The sequence below is a fragment of the Chlorocebus sabaeus genome, chromosome 24, assembly GCF_047675955.1.
Source record: "Chlorocebus sabaeus isolate Y175 chromosome 24, mChlSab1.0.hap1, whole genome shotgun sequence".
In the NCBI taxonomy this organism is placed as follows: domain Eukaryota; kingdom Metazoa; phylum Chordata; class Mammalia; order Primates; family Cercopithecidae; genus Chlorocebus; species Chlorocebus sabaeus.
The window spans coordinates 80,346,532-80,359,093 of NC_132927.1; the positions used below are offsets into that span (position 1 = coordinate 80,346,532).

The 12,562-nt window shown below is 48.6% G+C and overlaps 1 protein-coding gene across 1 annotated transcript in view; it reads left to right on the forward strand.

The window, feature by feature from the left end:
• The first annotated feature begins 537 nt into the window (after nucleotides 1-537).
• Nucleotides 538-12,562, forward strand: part of TDRD9 (tudor domain containing 9) — a 133,326-nt gene continuing 121,301 nt past the window's right edge. Inside the window, exon 1 of the mRNA XM_007987964.3 lies at nucleotides 538-752. Within this exon, the coding sequence (XP_007986155.1) occupies nucleotides 538-752 (215 nt within the window). The remainder of the gene's footprint in view (nucleotides 753-12,562) is intronic.

The window sequence follows — 12,562 nt, forward strand, 5'->3', positions numbered from 1 at the left end:
CTCCCCCCATATTAGGTGCAAGGATGTCCTGGTACCTCCGACCCACGAACGCAAATCCCTTCTCTGGTTTGCCTTGCGTCTCCTCACCCTGAGGTGCTCAAGAAACGCATGAAGGGCCCCGGTATGCTCGAAGCGCACAAACCTCCGAGGTAGCAGTCTCTAAACGGGGAGGCCAGGGAGTGACCGGAGGACATTTTCTTGTACACGCAGGGGTTGCCCTGGAACTCCCGTCAAACAGACTCCTGGGCCACCCTCCGGGCTTTGTCAACCTTCCCCTGTGGCCCTAGAAAGGCTCAGCCTGGGTTCGCTCGGGGCGGCGGCTCCCAGCAGGCCTAGCGCGGCGGGGCGGGGCCAGCGGCACGAGGACCAAACAGCGCGGGCAGCACGCGCCGGGCCGGAGCCCGCCCACAACGGCGCGCGACGCGTTCTGATTGGAAGGCCTCGAGCGGGGGCGGGGCTTCCAGAGCGCGTTTCCGCCGTCGCCTGTTCCCGCCGCAGAGACGGCAGTTGAGGGATGCCGGCGCCTGGGCTTTGAGGATGCTGCGCAAGCTCACCCTCGAACAGATCAACGACTGGTTCACCATCGGCAAGACCGTGACCAATGTGGAGCTGCTGGGCGCGCCGCCTGCCTTCCCGGCCGGGGCGGCCAGGGAGGAGGCTCAGCGCCAGGACGTGGCCCCTGGCGCCGGTCCCGCGGCCCAGGCTGCGGCCCTGGCCCAAGCTCCGGCCCAGCAGGCCGCTGCGTTCGAAAGGTAGGACGCGGGCGGGGCGGAGGCGGCTCGAGGGCGGCCGGGCGAGACCTGGCGACGAGGGCTCGGGCCACCCAGATCCTTCTCGCGAGCCCGTGCCCTCTCGTGGGGCTCCAGGGACCCCCGACCGTCCGGGGCGAGGGGTCACCACACAACCCGACGCGCGGCCCAGAGCGGTGCCTGCAAGGAAGCTGAGCTAGAGTTTTTGTTGTTGTTGTTGTTTTCCTTCAGTTCTTAATGTTTAAATTAACAGACCAGTTTTTGAGGCACTCTTAGGTTTCCAGAAGAAGGCAGCAGAGGGCAGAGGTCCCACAGGTCCCTTCCCTCCCGCAGTTTCCGCTCTGAGCGTCTGTGTCAAGTGTGGGTTTTCGTGACAGCCGGCGAACCCGCATCGCTGCGTCTTCGTCACCCGGAGGCCATCGTTACAGGAGGGTTCACCCTGGTACTGGACGTTCTGTGGGTTTGGACGAACGCCTAAAGTCACGCATTACAGGAGTTCACTGCCTTACAGATCTTCTCGGCCCCACCTGCTCATGCCTCCCTTTCCCTACACCACGTGGAAACCACTGATTTTTTACTGTCTCCATAATTTTGCTTTTCCATACTGTCATCTAGTTGGAATCACACAATATGGGTAGCCTTTTTGATGGGTTTCTGTCACTTAGTATTATTATGCATTTGGGGTTCCTCCGTGCCTTTCCATGATTTGATAGCTGCTTTCCTTTTAGCACTGATTAATATTCCACTGTCTGGATGTACCACAGTGTATCCATTCACCTACTGAAGGAGAGCTTGGTTGCTTCCAAGTTCACTCCCCCCGCCACCGCGAGATGGAATCTCACTTTGTCGCCCAGGCTGGAGTGGATTGGTGGAGTGGTACGGTCTCAGCTCACTGCAATTTCCCCCTCCCAGGTTCAAGCGATTGTCCTACCTCAGCCTCCTGAGTAGCTGAGACTACAGGCATGTGCCACTACGCCTGGCTAATTTTTGTATTTTTAATAAAGACAGGGTTTCACCGTGTTGGCCAGGCTAGTCTCGAACTCCTGACCTCAGGTGATCTGCCCACCTCAGCCTCCCAAAGTGCTGGGATTACAGATGTGAGCCACTGCACCCGGCCTGTTTCCAAGTTTTGGCACTTTTTTTTTTTCCTTTTTGGGAGACAGAGTCTCGCTCTGTCGTCCAGGCTGCAGTGCAGTGGCGCCATCTCGGCTCACTGCAAGCTCCGCCTCCCGGGTTCACGCCATTCTCCTGCCTCAGCCTCCTGAGTAGCTGGGACTACAGGTGCCCGCCACCGCGCCCAGCTAATTTTTTGTATTTTTAGTAGAGACGGAGTTTCACCGTGGTCTCGATCTCCTGACCTCATGATCCGCCCGCCGCGGCCTCCCAAAGTGCTGGGATTACAGGCGTGAGCCACCGCACCCAGCCTCACTATGCTTTAAGTAGCTACCATCAGTTACTCTGTTCACTTGATTTTGGTGGAAATAAAAAGGCAAGAGGATGTCCTCTGTTTTTAGAGGAAAGACCTAGATGTGGTGAGTAGAAACACCTGCTCCCTCTTCTCTTTAAAGAAGGCCCTGGGAGAAGTACCTTGAGCTTGGGGTATTTCCATCACTCTTGCTCAGTCCCCAGTCCAACACCCTTTACAGTTGAGAAGGTGGTTTTGTTTTTCTTTTTCTTTTTTCTTTTCTTTTTTTTTTTTTTTTGTGACAGAATTTCCCTCTTGTTGCCCAGGCTGGAGTGCAGTGGCACAATCTTGGCTCACCACAACCTCCGCCTCCTGGGTTCAAGTGATTCTCCTGCCTCAGCCTCCCAAGTAGCTGGAATTACTGGTGCACGCCACCACGCCCAGCTTATTTTGTATTTTTTTTTTTTTGAGACGGAGTCTCACTCTGATGCCCAGGCTGGAGTGCCGTGACACGACCTCTGCTCACTGCAAGCTCCGCCTCCCAGGTTCACACCCTTCGCCTGCCTCAGCCTGCCGAGAAGCTGGGACTACAGGCACCCACCACCACGCCCGGCTAATTTTTTTTTGTATTTTTAGTAGAGATGGGGTTTCACCGTGTTAGCCAGGATGGTCTCCATCTCCTGACCTCGTGATCTGCCCGCCTCGGCCTCCCAAAGTGCTGGGATTACAGACGTGAGCCACCGTGTGCGGCCTATTTGTATTTTTAGTAAGACAGCGTTTCACTGTGTTGACCAGGCTGATCTTGAGCTCCTGACCTTGTGATCCACCCATGTCGGCCTCCCAAAGTGCTGGGATTCCAGGTGTGAGCCACTGTGCCTGGCTTTTTCTTTTTTAAAGTTACTCTTGTTTGTTAGTTTTGTCTGATTTGATGGATAGGCCCAGACTCTGGGTCAAGCTTTTGTGGGTTGCTTCAAGCCTTTGTAGAGTTCTTTCAAGTACACCCTTGGGATCTTTGGTAAATTTGGTTCTTGGAGGCGCAGAGAGGACCAAGAGACCCCTTGTGCAACTTTGGAGTGGCTGTTTGTGTATTTGACACTATTTCCTTGAGCTACTCTGGTAAATGATCCCGTAGGCCGCCTCCTCTACTTAATGGTCCATCACTTACTCCTTAGTCTTAACAGTCTTAACAGCATTGCTATTAAATAACTCATTGTGATATTGGAAGTAAATTATTACTGACCTTGTCAGAAACTATAGATGTATTCAGCACTAAGGACAAGTTTTTACGATTTCTAGCCTTCATGGGCTGAGACTTTTTTTTTTTTTTTTTTGAGACGGAGTCTCGCTCTGTCACCCGGGCTGGAGTGCAGTGGCCAGATCTCAGCTCACTGCAAGCTCCGCCTCCCGGGTTCACGCCATTCTCCTGCCTCAGCCTCCCGAGTAGCTGGGACTACAGGCGCCCACCACCTCGCCCGGCTAGTTTTTGTATTTTTTAGTAGAGACGGGGTTTCACCGTGTTAGCCAGGATGGTCTCGATCTCCTGACCTCATGATCCGCCCGTCTCGGCCTCCCAAAGTGCTGGGATTACAGGCTTGAGCCACCGTGCCCGGCCGGGCTGAGACTTTTATAAAATCAATAAAAATGAATTTTTAGAGCAATGAAATGAAAAAAGACACTATACTAATCCCATTTAAAAAATTACTAGATTCAGTCTGGGTGTGGTGGCTCATGTCTGTAATCCCAGCACTTTGGGAGTCCAAGGCAGGCAGATCATTTGAGGTCAGGAGTTCCAAGACCAGCCTGGCCAACATGGTGAAACCCTGTCTCTACCAAAAGAAGGCAAAAATTTCCCGGGCATGGTGGTTTGTGCCTGCAGTCCCAGCTACTCAGGAGGCTGAGGTGGGAGAATCGCTTGAATCCCTGAGGCAGAGGTTGCAGTGAGCTGAGATCGTGCCACTGCACTCCAGCCTGGGTAACAGAATGAGACCCTGTCTCAAAAAAAAAAAAAATTCAACATATGTAAAATTGCTTTGTGAAATTGCTGTAAACACTTTAACTTCTGTATTTAACCAGTGACAGGCAATGTTTGTCTATGGGTAGTGCTAGCTTTGATGAAATTCTTCTGGAAGTAGCTTCCTGGGCTCTAGGTGCATATGTATTCGATGCCAGAGTTTCCAGCATGTAGCAGGCACTCAGCTAAATATAGCTATATTATTGAATCCGCACAACAACGCTTTGAGGTTGATGGCTTTATCATCAACTGATTATTTCATGATTTTGTAGATGAAGCAATAGGTTTTGGTGGTAAAGTGACTTGTCCAACTTCCTGTAGCAAATGGTGGTGATGGGCAGAATGACTCCCCCAAAGATGTTCACTGGAACCTGTAACTATTTAATGTTACCTGGTGAAAGAGATTTCGCAGCTGTAATTAAAGTTACAGATCATAGGATAGGAAGATTAGCTAGATTGTCTGAGTGGGCCCAGTCTGATCACACGAGCCCTTAAAAGCAGATAACTTTCTCAGGATGGAGTCAGATAAATTTGAAACGACAGATTTGAAATGTCATTGCTTGGAGGGGCCATGTCGAAAGCATGAGAATGGAATATGGGTAGCTAGGAGCAAAGACTGGATCCCACTTGACAGCAGGTAAGGAAGCGGGTACGTCAGTCCTACAGTTGCAAGGGACTGAGTTTGCAAGGGACTGATCCTACAATTGCAAGGGCCTGGTTTTGGCCAATAGCCTGAATGCACTGCCAGTAGGGAAGGCAACTCTGCCAACACCTTGATTTAGCTTTAGGAAACCCTAAGCAGGGGATCCAGTTGACTTGTAATACATTTGCATTGTTTGAAACGGCTATGTTTGTGTGATTTGTTGAGGCAGCACTGCATTAGGGTACAAATCTGGTGGCAGAGCTGGGTTCAGATTGGGGTGAGCTGACCTGTGAACCTGGCACAGTGCCTGGCACATAGTGGATACTTGGATACTTGTTGAGTGATATTTTTCCCAGTGAAGGAGAGTGTTGAGTGAGGCACTGACATTAGTGAGAGAACATTTGACATAGGGGAGGGACGGCTTTTATAAGCATAGGGTATTGCACAGTTAAAATGTATTTGTTAGAGATAGTCACTCAATGGTAAAATTAGTGTACACCAAGTCACTGTAGTCCAGTCTGGGAGAGTGTTGCTAAATCAGCTTAATGATTAAATCAGCTTAAATCAGCAGAAGAACATGGGCATTTTTTTTTTTTTAAATCAGCTGAATGAGTAGTGACCACCAGCTTTAAAAAAGAAATAGAGAATGCCAGACTACATCATAGGTAGCTCAGACAAGAATTGCTGGAGATGTTGTGGGCGCCTGTGGGTCCCAGCATGAATCTTACTCCCTGATGAAAGTGTTGCTGGAGTGCCTGTAGGGAACGGTTTATTAATTTTGTTTCCAGTGATTTTTATGGATTTCCCCATGTCTCCTTTTCCACATGGTACTGTATTTTCCTCTTTGATGGTGATTATTCTTTCTGTTATCCTTACATTCTCGTGTCTTCACCTTCGCATATGAAAAAGAAAACCTCAGTGGCTGTGATATACCATTTTGAGCATCCTCTAGTGTGTACCACCAGCTTTCCTGTGAATTATTGCAGCCCATGGCTGGGAGCCATGCATCACTCCCAGCTTCCTTCTGCCTTGTGTTTCTTTGTGCTTTCTGCCGTGGACTTTCTGTCTTCACAGCTCGCATTAACTCCTGGCTCATGAAGGTCTTACTTAATTCTCACTTTTGTGTCTTTGTCTGTTCAACACCTTATTAAAATGTTCTTTGCCTTTGGGAAGCCTTAACCATAGAAAGCTTTCAGATTTCCACTATCTGGTGATTACTTTCATCTAGCTCCTTTATTTATTTATTTATTTATTTGAGACAGAGTCTCGCTCTGTCACCCAGGCTGAAGTGCAGTGGTATGATCTCGGCTCACTCAAGCTCTGCCTCCCGGGTTCGTGCCATTCTCCTGCCTCAGCCTCCCGAGTAGCTGGGACTTGTAGTCCGCCACCACACCTGTCTAAGTTTTTGTATTTTTAGTAGAGATGGGGTTTCACCATGTTAGCCAAGATGATCTTGATCTCCTGACCTCATGATCTGCCCACCTCGGCCTCCCAAAGTGCTGGGATTACAGGCGTGAGCCACCGCGCCTGGCCCCTGATTTATTTTATTTTACTATTATTATTTTTAAAAATATTATTTAAAAAAATAGGCCGGGCTCGGTGGCTCAAGCCTGTAATCCCAGCACTTTGGGAGGCTGAGATGGGCGGATCACGAGGTCAGGAGGCTAACATGGTGAAACCCCATCTGTACTAAAAAATACAAAAAACTAGCTGGGTGAGCTGGTGGGCGCCTGTAGTCCCAGCTACTCGGGAGGCTGAGGCAGGAGAATGGCGTAAACCCGGGAGGCGGAGCTTGCAGTGAGCTGAGATCTGGCCACTGCATTCCAGCCTGGGCGACAGAGCGAGACTCCGTCTCAAAAAAAAAAAAAAAAAAAAAAATAGAGACAGGGTTTTGTCTTGTTGTCCAGGCTTGTCTCAAACTCCTGAGCTCAAGTAGTCTGTCTGCCTCGGCCTCCCAAAGTGCTGGGATTACAGGTGTGAGCCACTGCATCTGGCCCAGATCCCTAAGTCTTGGTTTTGGCACTTGTTGTCTCTTACTGAAGTTGAATGCCTGCTGTGTTGGGCATTGTGTCAGGTGACACAGGAAATGAACCATCTAGGCCCTTCTGACAGACAGGGGAAGTTAAGATCGGAGCAGTTGAAGTTTACTTTGTCCTCGTCCACATACCTATTATATTGTAGAATGGGTGTGTGGACTCCAAGGCATATTGTTTTTTTCTTTTTGTCTTGTTGCCTTTTGGTATTTAGGCATCACATAGATGTTAATGTATGACTCTGTAACTCTCCAAGAATTCGTATTTTCTGTTCACCCACAAAATCCACTTTTTTTTTTTTTTTTTTTCTCTGTCACCCAGGCTGGAGTGCAGAGCATAGCTCGCTGCAGCCTTGGACTCCTGGGCTCGAGCGATTTTCCTGCCTCAGCCTCCCAAGTAGCTGGGACTACAGGCACATGCCGCATGCCTGGCTAATTTGTTTTTTATTTTTTGTAAAGATGATGTCTCACTGTGTTGCCTATGCTGGTGTCAAACTCCTGGGCTCAAGCAATCCTCTCTTCTGGGCCTCCCAAGATGCTGGGATTATAGGAATGAGCCACTGCCCTGGCCAAAGTCCACATTTTTAAAGACCTTTTGGTCGTTTAACAGATTTTGTTTATTAAATAATTTTCCCATTGATTAAAAAAGTGCTGGCGCATATTCTCTGTATGTACTGTGTGCCGCTGGAGTAGAGCAATTGAAAGGGAGAGAATAGGTGTGGTCAGCGAGCTAACAGGAGATCAAGAGGTATGTCCTGGCCGGGCGTGGTGGCTCATGCCTGTAATCCCAGCACTGTGGGAGGCCGAGGCGGGTGGATCACAAGGTCAGGAGATTGAGACCATCCTGGCTAACACAGTGAAACCCTGTCTCTACTGAAAATACAAAAAATTAGCCGGTCGTGGTGGCGGGCGCCTGTAATCTCAGCTACTTGGAAGGCTGAGGCAGGAGAATGGCGTGAACTTGGGAGGTGGAGCTTGCAGTGAGCCGAGATTGCGCCACTGCACTCCAGCCTGGGCGACAGAATGAGACTGTATCTCAAAAAAAAAAAAGGAAAAAAAAAGGAAAAAAGAGTTATGTCCTGCATCACAGGTAGGACCTTGCTGCTTCATCTGAGGGAGCCAGGGAGCCACTGGAGGAGGCTTTGGGGTTCTGAGCAGAGTTGTGAGGTGATGTGACTTCTGACTTTAATAGGATCACAGCTGTGGTGAGTGGATTGAAGCGGGGCAAGGGCAGGAACAGGGTGGTCAGAGAAGAATCTCTTGATGTCCTCTGTGATGATTAACTGTGTGTCAGCTTGACTGGGCGACAGTGCCCAGATATTTGGTCAAACACTACTGTGGATGTTTTTTGAAGGTGTTTTTTAGATGAGACTAACATTGCAAATCTGTGGACTTTGGGTAAAGCAGCTCATGCTCCATGAGGTAGGAGGACCTCGTCCAGTCGGTTAAGACCTGAATGTAGCAAAGACTGACCTTCCCTGAGCAAGAAGAAACTGTGCCAGCCGACTGACTTTGGACTTGCACTGCAACCTTTCCCTGGGTCTCCAGCCTGCTGGCCTATCCTGCAGATTCTGGACTTGCACCTCTACAGCTGGGGGAGCTAATTCCTTAAACTACATTTCTTTCTCCACATCTTGTTGGTTCTGTTTCTTTGGAGAACTATGACTGACACATCATTCAAGCAAAAGATAGGATGGTGGCTTAGACCAGGCAGGTAGCTGAGGGGTGGAGGATGGGGGGTGTGGTAAGCAATGGTGGCATTTGGGACATGTTCTTAAGCTGGAGGCAAGGACTCTGTAGCTGGAGCAAGTGGAGGATGTGAGTGGGGAAGCAATCACAGGTGACACCAAGGTTTCTGGCCTAGCAAGTGACAGGTATTGCCTTCAGTTTGTGGGGGAATACCAGGATTGATTTTGAACATGTTCACTTTAAAATGCCTGTTAGACAGCAATACATGTAGGCAGTCTGGAGTTGAGGAAGGAAGTCTGGCAGAACTAGACATTGGGAAGTTTAACTTCAAGACTGATGAGGTCCCTTAACTAGGATGTATCCTAGTGAGTGGGTATAGAGAGAAGGGCCCACCTGGGGTGCTTGAGTGTTATAGGTGGAGGAGATGCAGTGAGAAAAGGAGACTGAGAACAAGTGGTCAGAGGAACACCAAGTGAGTGAGGCCACTTTAATCAACAACAGCTTGCTTAATGCCCTGCACATGCGTATCTTAACACTTTCATGGGAATGCTTTTGGATGTTATTTTTCTCACATAAGAACTTATTAAGGGTACAAATTATCAGGGAATCTCCACCCCTTGGTGCAGTACCTGACGTAGTAGGAACTCAAATATTTGTTGTTTGAATGAATGGCCTAGGAGGTCACAATAATAATAGTATATATATATATATTTTTGAGACTGAGTCTCGCTCTGTCCCCCAGGCTGGAGTGCAGTGGCGCAGTCTTGGCTCACTGGAAGCTCCGCCTCCAGGGTTCACGCCATTCTCCTGCCTCAGCCTCCCGAGTAGCTGAGACTACAGGCACCCACCACCACGCCTGGCTAATTTTTGTATTTTTAGTAGAGGTGGGGTTTCACTGTATTAGCCAGGATGGTCTCGATCTCCTGACCTCGTGATCTGCCCGCCTCAGCCTCCCAAAGTGCTGGGATTACAGGCGTGAGCCACTGCACCCGGCCAATAATAGTAATTCTTTTTTTTTACAAGAGGGAAGGCAGGGCATTTGCTGAGTAGATAAGCGTGGCAGAGCGCTGTTACGTATTTACCATGGGAAAATGGAAGCAAGGTAATGGCTGGGGATAATTATTATTTTCAGACAGGGTCTCCCTCTGTTCCCCCAGATGGAGTGCAGTGGCACAGTCATGTTTCACTGCAGCCTTGACCTCCTGGGCTCAAGTGATCCTCCCTTGATTTTTCCACTTCAGTCTCCTGAGTAGCTGGGACCACAGGTGCATGGTACCATGCCTGACCAATTAAAAAAATGTTTTTGGAGACACGGGATTTCACTATGTTATCCAGGCTGGTCTCAAATTCCTGGGCTCAAGTGATCTTCCCACCTTGGCCTCCCAAAGTGCTAGGATTACAGGCATGAGCCACCATGCTCAACCTAGAAGACCCCAATTATTGAATGCTTACAATATGTCCTTATTCTAAACATGGTGAGAGTTGCTGCTTCATGCATTCCTGTCTTGATTGAATCATAAATCATAAATCTCTGTCTTACTCCTCGGGCCATACTGGATTTTCCTAAGGAGTGTATCCGAGTGTGTATATAGGTATACAATCAAACAATAAAAATCACAATACCCTGGTAAGTGTACTATAAAATATTTCCAGAATAAGGGTGCTTCTCACAGTTTACATTGTTACCACTCTTGACTAAACCACTGCCATCATCTCTTGCCTGGATTATTGCAGAAACTGTCTATGTTTGGTCTCCTGACTTTTCAACCTTACCCCGCAGTAATCTAGCACCTACAAGAATGACTGGCATGACGTAGATGCTAAGTTAATATTTGTTGAATGATGGCCTGGCATAGTGGCTCATGCCTGTAATTCCAGTGCTTTGGGAAGCTGAGGTGGGAGGATCACTTGAGGCCAGGAGTTCGAGACTAGCCTGGGCAATATAGGGAGGCCATGTCTCTACAAAATATTAAAAAATTAGCCTGGCGTTATGGTGCCTGCCTGTAGTCCCAGCTACTTGGCAGGCTGACTCAGAAGGATCACTTGAAGCCAGGGGTTCAAGGCTGCAGTGAGCTATGATTGCACCACTGCACTCCTGGGCAACAGAGCAAGAGCCTGTCTCTAAAAAAATTGTTGAATGAACAAATTCTTGAGTAAACCTTCACACCTGAGGTTCTTTGAGCACACGTGTGACCTCCTGTGGTATCGATTGCTGTTAGGATAAAATTTTGTCTGACTCTGCATCTAGGCTTGGTGAGCATTCCTCCGTCGGGCATCTCCTCGTCTGCTGCTCTTGCTGTGCTCTGGTCACACTGGCATTTTTTCTGTGTCTTGAAGATAGCAAGCTCATTCCCACCTTGCAGCTTCCACATTGACTCTTTCTTCTGTATTCAGTGCTTCCCCTCGCTCCCTTCCCATGACAGGCTCCTTTCTTCATTTGGGACCCTGTTCAGATATCTCCTTAGAGAAGTTTCCTGTGACCTCCATAGCTAAAGCAGCCCTTCCCTCCCTCCTTTTCTTTAGTCTTTTACACACTCTCTCTAGTCTGTTAAACAACTTTTTACCTTCTCCAAGCACTGAACTCCTGCCTCCATCCAGTCCTGTTTGTGATAACCAAAATCCAGCTCTGCCAGTTACCTTTGGATTGTGATTGTGGTTTTGGCCCCTCCCCCACCCCAAGGGGGGACCAGAAGGATTCTGAGATTTCTGGCTTGTAGAATAGAGTAGTTAGGTGGTGCTGTCATTTACTGAGATAGAAAATACCAATTGATGAAACGTTTGAAGAGTTATGCTTTTAGAGGGTGCGTATGTATTGGTACTAGCTGGTTCTTGAGTTCTGTTTGTCCCTTTAGAACACAAAAATTTCTCTATAACTTTGGTTTTGAACATGTTGATTTTCTTTCTTTTTTTTTTTTTTTTTTTTTGAGACGGAGTCTCACTCTGTTGCCCAGGCTGGAGTGCAGTGGCCGGATCTCAGCTCACTGCAAGCTCCGCCTCCCGGGTTCACGCCATTCTCCTGCCTCAGCCTCCCGAGTAGCTGGGACTACAGGCGCCCACCAGCTCGCCCGGCTAGCTTTTTTGTATTTTTTAGTAGAGACGGGGTTTCACCGTGTTAGCCAGGATGGTCTCGATCTCCTGACCTTGTGATCCGCCCATCTCGGCTTCCCAAAGTGCTGGGATTACAGGCTTGAGCCACCGTGCCCGGCCTATTTTCTTTTTTTTTAATTTTCTTTTTTGAATGGAGTATACTGAAGGATGAACATGTTGATTTTAAGTTGCCCGTGAGTATCCAAGAGGAAGTGTCACATAGGCACTTGGTTCTGTGCATTTGGAGCTCAGAGATCAGTTGGGGGAGGGACACGGCAACCTGGATGTGAATCTCAGCTCTGCCAGTTATTGCTATACTGGGCAAGCCATTGGACATATTTGAGGCAGTTTGCTCATCTGTCATATGGTAATAATATCACCTACTTTATAAGGTTACCATGAAATGCGAATGCACTCATAGTGCTTAGTATGTGCCGGCTGTGTAAAATAATTATTTTAATATTATTAAATGGATTGGGCTGGCTAGTAATGCTACCTCGAGAGCGTATTATATGTTGGGGATTATGCAGAATGCTTTTATGTGGATTCATTTATTCTTTCTGTTCCCTAGCTAAAGATTGTAGCTCCTGAACGAATGCTGCTTTCTCTTCATAAAACACACCTGAAGTGTTCCCAGTCGTCCCCTTCCCACCTGTGCCCTCTTTATATTTTCTTTCTTTCTTTTTTTTTTGTTTGAGACGGAGTCTCTCTCTGTCGCCCAGGGCGGTGGCACTATCTCGGCTCACTGCAAGCACCGCCTCCTGGGTTCACGGCATTCTCCTGCCTCAGCCTCCCGGGCAGCTGGGACTACAGATGCTGCCACCACGCCCGGCTAATTTTTTGTATTTTTAGTGGAGATGGGGTTTCACCATGTTAGTCAGGATGGTCTTGATCTCCTGACCTCGTGATCCACCTGCCTCCACCTCTTAAAGTGCTAGGATTACAG